Consider the following 12,260-nt stretch of genomic DNA (forward strand, 5'->3'; position numbering starts at 1 on the left):
ATACGGAGACTGTCAATAGGCCAATTTTATTCTCCATTTAAAAGTTTCGATGCATTCAAAAATCATAAAATAACTATAAAAATAAGGTTCATAGTAACCAACGAAAAAACAGATTAGGTTCCTAAGTCAACGCGCATATATTTTTGGGTTTCGAACCTCAAAAGGAAACAACTAATTATTTAACCCTTATAGGATTACTCTGTTATTCGTCCGTCTGTCTGTCAAGACCCTTTTTTTCATATGTATAGATAACAGCACTTAACATAAAAAATATGGTCTCAATGTCGACTTTCAGTAGCAATAACAGGGTCAACAACAACAAAAGCATGAAATAAATTAATGTTCACTAATAATTAAAACCAACTCCAAAACATAAATTACCAAACCGTAGGCTGCCAGTGCTGCCGCCGAAATATAAATCATGGTATAAATTTGACCTAGTAAATAAATAACGGAATATATTTTCTACTTTTACTTATCTAGTGCAGTTTGTTTTGGAGTCGATTTTTTTACACTAATAGATTCTATTTAGGTAGATAATAGCGTCCAAGCATGCCTTAATTCAATCGTATCGTCTGACTGAACGTACTCTATGAACAACTCTGACATAAAATATATTGTCAAACAAAGGCTGGGTTGCACCATCTTATTTTAAATTTGACAAAAGTCAAATATCTGTCAAACTCCATACAAAAAAACACCGGTTATCGCCAAAGCTACGGTCAAAGTTAGGTCACGTCAGGTGGTGCAACTCAGCCAAAGAAGAAATTCATTTTGATCGCTAATGTCAGTTTGCAGCGAGTAACACAACCTCCCCGTCTGAAGGCCAGCGGCCGACTGCCGCCCGCACCCCGCGAAGGCCCCCTCAACAGCAAAACGTTCGGAATTTATCAAAAGTAAAATTTATGAATGAAAGTAATGTTCGATTGAAAAACGCAACGTGTCATTTAAAGATTAAAGAATTCTTAATCTATTCGTGCAAAAATCTTTAAAATTAACATAGCCGTTTGGGAGGAGTAGGGAATTGAAGTAAAAAATCGATGTCCCGTATTTATTTTTTTAATCCACAACAAAGAGACGTAGAAAAAATTCAAACGTGTCAAATGTAGTCCTTGAACTGTTGTATAACATATATTTTTTTTAACTATTTCTGTCCAGCAGTAAAAGAGGAGTAGGCTTTACAAAATGACCATTTCACGCGGATTGAGGACACTAATCGCCTTAAATAAAAAGAAACAATGGCATGTTGGAGCAAACCGATATGAGTGTGTTTTTTACGTATTCTGTTCTGTGTTTATTTTTTAATTTTATAAAGTTTGTCTTTTCATTGTATTTTGTAAGGCTGGCTGGACGCCCTCTCTTTAAACGGTGCTCGCAGAATATCAGCGTCGAGGTACTTCGTGCCTTGGCATATGCTGAGCGAGGACCTGTTTGGTACAATTTTATTTTTAGTTTTAAGGTTTAATTTGTAATTTTAATGTGTTGTGCCAAATAAACATTTTTTTTTATATTATTTTATTTTATAATTATGAGATTGGAAAAGGTTACCGACTTTTTTTTACCACTTCTCAGCACCAGCCCAAATGCTCCTGAAGTGGGAAATAGGGTTATATTTGGGACGTGTATCGGTCCCCTGAAACTAGCTTATGTTTTAATAGATACTTTAAATTATTAGGTGTCAGATGTTTGTTAGTCAGTCCATCTGTGGTTGAGGATTCCTTGTGAAGCTCGCTTGCACCTTCGGCATGATCATCACTTTCCATCAGGTGAGATGCAGGTCAAGAGCTTCCTCGTTGTTGATTTTTAAAAATGATCATAAAGTATGGAACCAATTTCACTCAAAAAAAAAAAGGGTAAAGACCACACATTGTGAGTTAGAGCTTTATATCTCTCAGTAACAGAGCCTTTAAGCAGTCATTCATCACTTTATTGCCAATTTCCATGCGCGAGCGCAGCGTTATTGATAAAGTTGTCATGAATGGCGATCAATGAACGCAGGCGCAGCTGATTGGTGGTGCTAATTGATTTTGGAATGACATCGGATTGCGCCGGTCGGAACCTGATTGATTGTGAGGGTAGAGCAACTTTGTTACGGTTATATATGTCTGAATGCAATATTGCGGTATATTATATTATTCAACTAGCGGCCGCCCGCGACTTCGTACGCGTGGATCCCGTTTTACCCCCTTAGGGGTGGAGTTTCGTAATATGCCTTCTTAGAGGATGCCTACGTCGTAACATCTACCTGCATGCCAAATTTCAGTCCGATCCGTCCAGTGGTTGGGGCTGTGCGTTGATAGATCACTATGTCAGTCAGTCAGTCAGTCAGTCACCTCCTGGAGTGGAACTCACGTGCTGGAACATGCAGCTTGGGATGTCTATCAAGATGGACAGACGACCTCATAAAGGTATCAGGAAGGCGCTGGATGCAGGCCACTATCAACCGGCCAGTATGGAAATAATTGAGGGAGGCCTATGTTCAGCAGTGGACGTCCTATTGCTGAATTGATGATGATGATTTTTTTTTCGTGCTAAGGGCGGGGACTTTTGCTATGTTCACCTCCTAACTAGTCTAAATAAAGTCCCGAAGTCAGAAATTGTGTTCCAAGGATTTCCATTTATAATGCTTTATTGACTGGACTAATGTAAGGTATCCGTTACGAAATATTCGACATTATTTTGCAAAATATTTCAACTAAGCTTTTTGTAGGGAGGTGCGCGGGGGGCGGTATCCGTGACGGCCGCGTTTACGTTAGCTCCGCTGTATTTTGCCTTTTAAAAATAAAAAACGCAAGTTATCGCCCAAACTGTGTGTCAGTGCATTCCCCGGGGTGTTGTGGTCGCGTCACGCATAGAAGCAACACTTGAAGTGCAGGGAAATTGCGACTGTGAGACATTAAATGGATTGACAGTGATCGGTGCAAACAATTATCATATGTGTTGTGGCGGGTACATTGAACTCACAGCTGATCGGTTCAACGACCGTCCGTGCCACTGTCTACATAGGTGTCAAATTTCGCCCGCTACATAAGTGACACGGTAGCGCGGTTGGGTAGCCGTGGGACTAGCGAACACTAATAGACGCAGGGACTGTGGGTTCAAACCTCACAACTTAAATATTTTTTTGTTTCTTTTTTTGTTTTTATTTTTTGTTTTGTTTTTAAATCCCATTATTTAATACAACAAAATGTCGCCAAAGGGAAAGAAAAGCAATAAGAACTGCAGTGGCTGCTTTAAGAAGATTGAGGACCGTAGGTTCCTGGTATGCAGTTTGTGCCGGGACTCCTACGATTTAGAATGCGCTGGAGTTTCCGAGCAGCGCTTCTACAACACGCTGACCGGGGACCACCGGGCCAGTTGGAAGTGCGTCTCATGTAAGAGTCGTCAGCCCAAGACGGACAATACAAACACGCCGGTCCGAGCTTCGCCCGAGTACATCACGCAGCGACGCGGCGCCTCTGAGCTCAGCCCCATGCAGCTGGACACCACCTTGCCGGAGCAGGGGCACGGTGACCAAAATGACACCGCGCTTAACATGACCGTCGAGGTGTCGGACATCCAGGCGCTCACTCTGGAGATCAGGCACTTCAGAGAGGTCTTCACTTCCGAGCTCCAGGCGTTGAGGGAGCAGATGGGCGCGCTCAAAGATGAGGTGTCGGCGCTGTCCGGCAGATTGGACCGCTGCGAGAGCCGCACGAGCGCACTGGACAAGCGGATGGACACCATCGAGGTCTGCCTCACGGGCGTCGGGCACGCGAACGCGGAGCGCCTGGACGAGGTCGAGAAGAGGCTGGAGGCGGTGGGGCGCGTGCAGACGGAGGCCGGCACCGGCGCCGGGTCGGGAGTCGTCGCGGCGCTGGAGCGGACCGTCGCCGAGCTGAAGCTGGAGCTCAACGACCGCGACCAGGACGCGCTCCTCGCGGACCTGGAGATCGGCGGCCTCCCGGACGAGAAGGGCGGGAACGTCTTTCACGACGTCGCCGTGCTCGCCGGCCGCCTCGGGGTGACCCTGGAGGAGCGGGACGTCGTGTTCGCGGAGCGCGTAGGTGCGCCCCCGGCCGAGACCGGCGGGGCCCGCCCGCGCCGCGTGGTGGTGCGCCTGGCGCGCCGCCAGCTGCGCGACGACCTGCTGCGGGCCGCGCGCGTGCGTCGCGGCTCTACGGGCGAGGGCGGCGGCCGGGTGTACATCAACGAGCGCCTGACTCGCTTCAATCGCCAGCTGTTCTACCGGGTGCGCGAGGAGTGTCATCGGCTTCAGTGGAGATATTCTTGGACGAGACGGGGTCGCATATTTGCTCGTAAGGGTGATGGTGCGCAGGTGTACCAAATTCGCACTCTGGTCGACCTTGGCAGGGTTTTCGGTCTGCCAAACATATGACTAACAGTCGCGGGTCCCTGTAAATGCAAATTTAATACTGTTATAAGGTCTGCCCTATGTGTAATAATTAAACATCTCAATGTTATTCTGCTGAATGGATTGCTTACCTCTGTATTGTCAATGTTCCCTATTTCTTTAACGATATTAGTTTTTTATCAGCTTGCTCCAAATTTGGTTTTAAATTGCATCAACAGACTGTTATATGACAGAAATAAGAATCAAATACATTGTGATTATTGTTTAATGCCAGTATTTAGTGAGTACAAAGAACATAAATGTATTTACATTGATGTTGCAGACACCATTGCTACTATTTATTACTACAAATATGATTGTTTGCTTTATCGCTTGACTATTGGCCAGCTTTTACATAACCTACTTAATCAACAGGCCTTGGGTTAAAGAAAAATTTACTTGTGGGTCTATTTAATGCGGGGTCATTGAATACTCGACATGAGGAATTTATGATTGCGATTGAAGAACTTGCTCCTGACATTATGGCCATAAACGAAACGTGGCTTAGAGCGGGGGAGGATGATGTGGCTCCGAAACTGAGTGGCTATCGGCTGAAACACACCCCCAGACCAACTCACATTCGAGGGGGACGCGGAGGTGGTATAGGATTTTATATACGGAGAGGTCTTAATGTAAGGCCGTGCCCTCACCCTGGCACTGATGTGTCTGTTGAGCAGATGTGGATATCCTTACGCCTTCGCAACCAGGTCGTGATAGTCGGCACCGCCTACAGACCACCATGGCAGGATGTAAGCACATTTTTTGATGCAATTTCCGAATCCATTACATCTTTTCCTAAATGCGATGGGCTGGTGTTAGTGGGTGACTTTAATATAAATCTCCTGGACGGAAACAATTGCAAATTCAGGGAGTTTACACGCTTCATTCATACCCTAGGTCTTGAGCAAATAGTGTTGGAACCTACACATCACACCGACCACAGCAGTACACTGATAGACCTAATATGCACTGACATTCGGGCTCTTCAGGTGACAACGAGGCATTCTCCTGACCTAGGTGCCCATGCTATGTTGTTGGCAGAGCTCAAGGTAAGGAAGGATAAACCAAAACCATGCTGGGTGACATACAGACCGCTTAAAGACATACTCCACGAACAAATTAATGCTGACTTGAAAGCAATCAATTGGTGTAATTTTAGAAGAATTGATGGGGTGAACAATCTGGTTGCTGCCTTCACTGATTGTGTGGTAGGACTAATGGATCTCCATGCCCCCGTCAAAAAGCGTAAATTCAAGCACCCTCCCCACCCTTGGATAACTGACACTATTAAACAAATGATTCAGCTGAGAGATTCCTACCACAAAAAATACAAATTACACAAAACGTCTGTATCCAAGGACAGCTACATTGCAATGAGGCGAATAGTGCTAGAAGCAATCGAGCGGGAGAAAGAGACTTTCTTTAGCACTCATATAAGTGGCAACCTCAGTAACCCAAGAAAGCTATGGAAAAATCTCAAGAACTCTGTATTAACTAACAAAAAGGAGTCTGCTGATTTGCCACCATCTTTAAGTGATCCAAACTTAATAAACACGCACTTGCTAAATGTACCCGGTGAGAATAGAATATCAATATCACAACTAACATACTTTGAGCTACATAGACACAACCGTGGTGCCCCATTTGTTATCCAAAAGGTCAGCGAAGACGTAATTTTGAAAACCATCAGATCACTTAAATCCAATGCTCAGGGAGATGATGGCATATCATTGGATATGCTGCTGTTGACCTTGCCTCACTCACTGGAGGCTATTACTTTGATGATCAACAAGTCAATCGAGGAGTGTATATTTCCTGAGAGCTGGAAGATAGCGCTTGTCAAACCACTGCCAAAAACCAACCAACCAGCCACAGTGCAGGAACTTCGACCTATCAGCTTGCTCCCGTGCCTTTCGAAGGTGTTGGAAAGAATCGTGTGTGGTCAACTTACCAAATACCTTGAGGAACAAGACATTCTCCCACACTATCAGTCTGGCTTCCGGAGAGGGCATGGAACTGCAACCGCACTAGCTGATGTGGTTGACAATCTCTTGGCTGCCCAGGACAGGGGCCAAGCATCCTTGATGTTGTTGCTCGACTTCTCGCGCGCCTTTGACACGATCAGCATACCTCTTCTTCTCTCGAAGATGAGTTATTATGGTCTTCATATCACTGCAGTAAAATGGTTCCACAGTTACCTCACACAAAGGCATCAGTATGTTCAGCTTAAGCAGAGGGATGGTACTACGTTAGAATCAGCACTGAAGCCGGTAACTCGCGGAGTCCCTCAAGGATCGATATTGGGCCCTATCTTATACATTTTATACAGTGCAGATATAACGGGGTTCATAAGACACTGCCATCATCACTTATATGCAGATGACTTGCAGTTGTACTTGCCATTTCCACCGTCGGACCATGCCGATGCAGTGACCAGGGTGAACAACGACTTGCGGAGCATCTCAGAGTGGTGCAGGAACAACTGCCTGGTGATAAATCCCAAAAAATCAAAACTTATGCTTTTTGGAACTGCTAAAAATATAAAAAAACTAAGTAACATAGCCCTCGATGTTGTTATAAATGGAGAACCCATTGAGAGAGTGGTGGAAGCAAGGAACCTGGGCATAGTTTTTGACAGCCACCTTCGTTTCGAGAGCCATATCAGTGAGTGTGTTAGGAGCTGCTTTTATCGGCTGAAAGTGCTGTACAGGCTTAGACCATATATTAGTGAGAAACTCAGAATATTACTGTGTGAATCTCTTGTACTGTCCAAATTGAACTACTGTGATACAGTGTATGGCCCATGTCTACTGGCCAGGTCAGCAAAACTTCTTCAAAGAGTTCAGAATGCATGTGCGCGTTTCTGTTTTACTGTGCCACCTCGCACACATATTACCCCCTTTTTAAACGCTGCTGGCCTTATGAAAATGGAGGCGCGCAGGAAGTTACATCTGGCCACTATGTTGTTCGGCATTATATTGACAGCAAAGCCTAAGTATCTGTACAATAAGTTGGAGTGGGCTGATGATCATAGAAAATATTCGAAACGAGCATGCACCCACATTTTCTCCACACCTAGGCATCGAACAGTCGCATTCCGTGGCTCCTTCAGGTTCGCTGCGACGCGTTGCTGGAACGATCTCCCCCCGCCGATTCGCGCCCTGAAAGTGAAAACCACATTTAAAACACACGTCAAAAAACATTTTTTGGATCTTCAGAGAATCTAAATCTGGAAGTTTACCTACCAACAGTGTATGCACGTAACACGTACGCGGGTTGGCTGATCTCGTCCCGGCATAGGTGCCTGGCGACCCATCTTGCTTTGGTGTGTTGGTGCTACAGTGGTTGCTTCCTCATAATAATCATCATTGCACCTGGAGGACTAAAGCACAATGCATCATTTCATCTTACACATGCCATTTACGCACGGACTAGAGGGAGGCTAAATGTGAAATGTGGAGTGGAGAGAGAAAGAGAAATGAGCGTGGCTTACCATCAAAGTCGCTGATCTTTCGAACTGCCAAAGCGGCATCTTGTCGCAGCGAAATCACAACCACAAAACCCACACCCATAGTATCCTCATGACAAGTACGTCCCTCCTCTGTTTGATTGTTGCTTGTTGGTATTTACAGTGATTACGTGGCACAAAACAAAAACGTGTATGAGGGAAGTTATGGCTGACGACGGTCAAAGAAATATTGCAATTTATTTATTTAAAATGACGGTGCTCTAAAAATCACCATCTTATGACTTTTTTTTTTTTTTCCTTTCCTTTCTTTTTCTTTGACGGCAATGGACTTTGCAACGCAAGGGTGGTGTCGTGTCGTGATCGGATCCGTTCACGGTACTTATGGTCATGGCCACACTTATATATCGTGGATTGCAAAATTATTGTTGTTTTTATTGTTATTATCGTATATTTTTTATCTCAGCTTTAGTGCTGGTAAGATTAATTGTTATTATTTTTTTTTAATTTTGTGTTGTTTTATATTATTATGTTCATTAATATTGACTGCCTGTATGCCCCCTTTGCTGCCCTCCTATTTGCGTGTTCCCGCCGACGGACAGGCACTTTACGGAGTGCTTCTCCTTCGGCGGTTGGGCGCATCAACGTCAAGGGACCCGCTGAAAATCAGTGTCGAGGCATTCCCACGGCGTGCCCCGATTAATGCTGAGCGGGCCCCTATTTGACAGCAGGGCATGTTTTTCTTTTTGTAATTTGTGTAAATTTTAATGTGATGTCGCCCTTTTTGTCAAATAAAACATTTTATTATTATTATTATTATTATTGTAATTACCGTGATAATCACTATTTTATTGGTACGGTAAAGGGTGGTTGTCTATGCATTTTTATATTAGCCGACTGAAATATTCGTTAAACTCCATGAGGCTCTTTAGCACCCTCTGGTGGCATATTTACCTTAATTAATTTATACTTTGGACTCTAAGTTAGTTTTTAAGATGGAAAATCTAAACCGACCAAAAAAGTGCGTTTAATTTCAACGCGCATATATGAATAAAATTTTGCAAACATTTTCTAAGGATCACGTGTCCCGAACGGCGATTTAGGACAAAAATAAAAAAATGGACTTATTCATAAGTAGATACTGGCCGATGTGGTCATTTCACCTAAAACGTGACACAAAGAATGCGTGACAAATGTAGTCCAGGTGGCAAGTCTCAAAATGTTACTTTATCAATTTCCACGCAGAACTTACACTCACAAAAAAAACAAAGTGTATTCATTTGTTTCAGTCAAATGACTTCTACTGCACAAATGCCTCCTCGAAGGAATTCTACAACGACTGGTCTCGTACTACCCGCACCAAGATGCTTTCCGCGACCTTTACCAAATCATCAGTTGATCAATGCCGATAAGGCTGAAAAGTTGTCGAGTGGCGACCATGGACCAGAAAAAGTAGTCTAAGTAGGTAGGCCCTTGGTGGAGTATGTATTAATCAACAAGGTATAAAAGTCACCATATTATTTTTTTGATTTGGAGAGCTCTGTAACAACTAAACAATGCATGATGCTATTTTGAGCTTTATGACAAAGTATTGCATTGCATTTTTATAGAACAAATTCACTCGATAAGGGAGATTTTTCAATGAAAATTAAAATCCGTGTTGATGAGTAATGTATCAAAAGTGTTGGACAATAGCAGGTGTTGATTATTCCCGAAGAGAACAGTTGTGCCAGGAAATCCACACTCCTATAGCATCATGCAATGTGTGACAACATGTGACATTTAATTATCTTGTTTTTAACTAGCATATTTTATCTCCAGTGTCCCGGTCTAAAACTTAGGTTTTCTTCAGAGAAGACACGTGAGCCTTTTAAAATTTAATACTGTATTACCATTATTTTTACTTTCAGCATTGGCATTGTAAGTACTGGTTTTTAAACTTTCTTACGGCTAATAAATTATTTATTGAAGGAAAAAAGTCATGAGGTCAAAATTAAAGTACTTTTTTGTACAAGTATTTGGAAAATTAGTTTTTGTACAAAACATCTGTGTTACTTGTTGTGATTGGATCCATGTAAATTTTTGAAATGAGATTTTCATGGTTTAGAATGCTTATTTTCTTGTAGGAAAACAAACAGTTCACATATTTATATTTGTTTATCATAGGTAAACATTTAACATCATAAAGGTAGCAGAAAGGTGCTGGATGCAGGCCGCAACCAATCGATCAGCATGGAAATTGGGGAGGCCTATGTTCAGCAGTGGACGTCCTATCACCTACGGCTGAAATGATGATGATGAACATTCAACTATTCCTACTGTATCAAGGGAGGGATACATTTTTGTACTTTATTTTTGTCTCAGTGCACGTCCATAATAATATATGGCCATGGTAGTAAACTCTAGCAATTTCATCAAGGAAATGACTCCTACTATAACTTTATTGTAACGAGACACGAGATAAAATATTGAGTCATTTCATTTCATACAGACAAGGCGATTCTTTCCTCCCTAGAAATCTAATCGACAGGACAATCACGAGCGAGTATTGACGAACGCACGTGTATTCTTCACCCTTTTGCATTGTAAAGACAATAAACTATGTATATGTAAAAACGGTGGTGTAATTAATACTGTGCAGTATTTTAACTGCCTGAATAATAATAGAAACACAAAATATAATTCATGCTTATTCATGTATTTCCTCCGCCATTTTCCGCAGTTTGGCACCTCACGTCACACATCATTTTACCGAAGTCAGCCCTATGGCTTATGATAATTATGATAACACTCAAACATTAGTGGAAGAATGGTGGAGCGCGTCTTCGTGGATGAAAAGGTCTATATTTTCAGTATTTCCACTTATTTTTTTGTCTTACAAAAACCGTAAAACTTTCAAATTCAATTGTCCAAAACCTTGATTTTTTCATAACTTAGCATGATTTTGAAGCGTTTTACATACACATATGTCAAGGTTGTAGTGTTTGTATGTACCGTACTCTTGAAACCGCTGCGATTTGAAATTCTAAAAGAAATTTATTGCGCAATTGACTTACAATGAGCAAATAGCATTTTTTTATTTGTCTGCAATATTACATAATTTTTTTACACGTGGATTCAAGTAACTGCGCAATTGTTTGAAAATATAAAAATGTCGGTAATGAAATATTATGGTTTTTGATTTTTATACTATTTTTCGCTTCAGCATAAACTTTTCTTTTCATGTTATTTTTGCAACTTCAAAAAACAATCGGAAGATTCAGTATTCGTAAAGTACAAATATATTAAAAGTATTATTTCTTATCTTTTTAATATTAAGACCACCTCTCTAATAATAAAAGAAAGTAAATTTTGTATGTCTGTTTCAATTGCTGAGTAAATTTCCAAGAAATTTGTACTATACAGATTAATTTAAGAAATATTGAAATCTGAAGTAATTACAAACTTTAACATTGCTTAGCGACGAATAGAATATTCTAAAGCCAATATTCCAACAGGTTATGTAGGCAATATCAGCGCCCTTCTAAGGATATCAAAACTCAAATTTCAAAGAACACTTTAAACGTAGTTAACCTCTTTAAACTTGCCAAAGGAATACAATTTGACTATTCCAACGTTTTTCTAAGAAAATTAAATTGAACTAGAAAAGTTTGACTTTGTTGAGTGAAAGAGGAAAGCGTAGAAAGTAGAGTAAAAATATTTTAAATACGAGGGGTGTTCAAAAGTAATGAGAATAAGACACAAAAATCTAAAAAAAATGGGTAGGTAGCTTAATTCTTCATTAGATTAACTGGTAAAAAAAAATCATTCACCATTGCATTTAAGAATTACACTCCTCACCTGAACACGACCAGTCAGATGTTTTCTTGACTCTCCAAAAAGACCTAATAGGACACTGCCTCGACTCAGGTCCCTATCCTACTTTTTAAATAGGAAAAAGAGCTATTAATGTAGCTGAGAGTCAGACCTAGAGAATATGATGGGTTTCTAAGCATTTTAAACCCCAATTTTTTTGGCTGCCACTGCAAATTCAGGGTTGTATTAATAAACGCACCCGCGTTGGCCACAGAAAACAAGGACTTTCCGACTGATTGTGTTCAGGTGAATGCAATTCTTGAATGATTTTTTTACCAGTTTCTAGTGAAGAATTAAGCTACCTACCTAAAGTTTTGCACACTTACGCTCTTTGGAAGGCTTATATCTATCAGGAGCAGGAGATCATGATGAGGGTGTGAAAGTGGAAGAGACAAAACGAAGTCCTAAAGTCGTGATGCGAGTTCATAATTGTAATAATCTGTTGCAGTATTTATACGCCCGTATTCACAAACATTACTTAAGCAAGCATCGTTTGTGAATATGGGCGATAGAATCATGTCAAATAAGGACTGTCAAAATATGTCA

The 12,260-nt window shown here is 41.5% G+C and overlaps 2 protein-coding genes across 5 annotated transcripts in view; both read right to left on the reverse strand.

Moving 5' to 3' along the window:
• Window positions 1-12,260, reverse strand: part of LOC135084644 (neural/ectodermal development factor IMP-L2-like) — a 98,159-nt gene that overhangs the window by 22,790 nt on the left and 63,109 nt on the right. The window lies entirely within an intron of this gene.
• On the reverse strand, window positions 4,209-8,493 carry LOC135084688 (uncharacterized). The gene is made up of 4 exons (XM_063979460.1): window positions 7,887-8,493; window positions 7,639-7,775; window positions 7,456-7,554; window positions 4,209-4,395 (listed from the first exon to the last, which is right to left on the reverse strand). Exons 1-4 carry the CDS (start codon window positions 7,923-7,925, stop codon window positions 4,209-4,211), a joined length of 462 nt encoding a protein of 153 aa, XP_063835530.1. The 5' UTR covers window positions 7,926-8,493.

Source organism: Ostrinia nubilalis, chromosome 26 (genome assembly GCF_963855985.1).
Source record: "Ostrinia nubilalis chromosome 26, ilOstNubi1.1, whole genome shotgun sequence".
In the NCBI taxonomy this organism is placed as follows: Eukaryota; Metazoa; Arthropoda; class Insecta; order Lepidoptera; family Crambidae; genus Ostrinia; species Ostrinia nubilalis.

What these genes read in the sequence shown, in the direction of transcription:
- LOC135084688 (XM_063979460.1), bottom strand. Translation starts at nt 7,925, where the DNA reads ATGCCGCTTTGGCAGTTCGAAAGATCAGCGACTTTGATG. An exon ending in AAAGATCAGCGACTTTGATG is followed by an intron (nt 7,776 to 7,886) that starts GTAAGCCACGCT and finishes ATTGTGCTTTAG; the next exon opens with TCCTCCAGGTGCAATGATGA. An exon ending in TGCCTAGGTGTGGAGAAAAT is followed by an intron (nt 4,396 to 7,455) that starts GTGGGTGCATGC and finishes TTGCATTTACAG; the next exon opens with GGACCCGCGACTGTTAGTCA.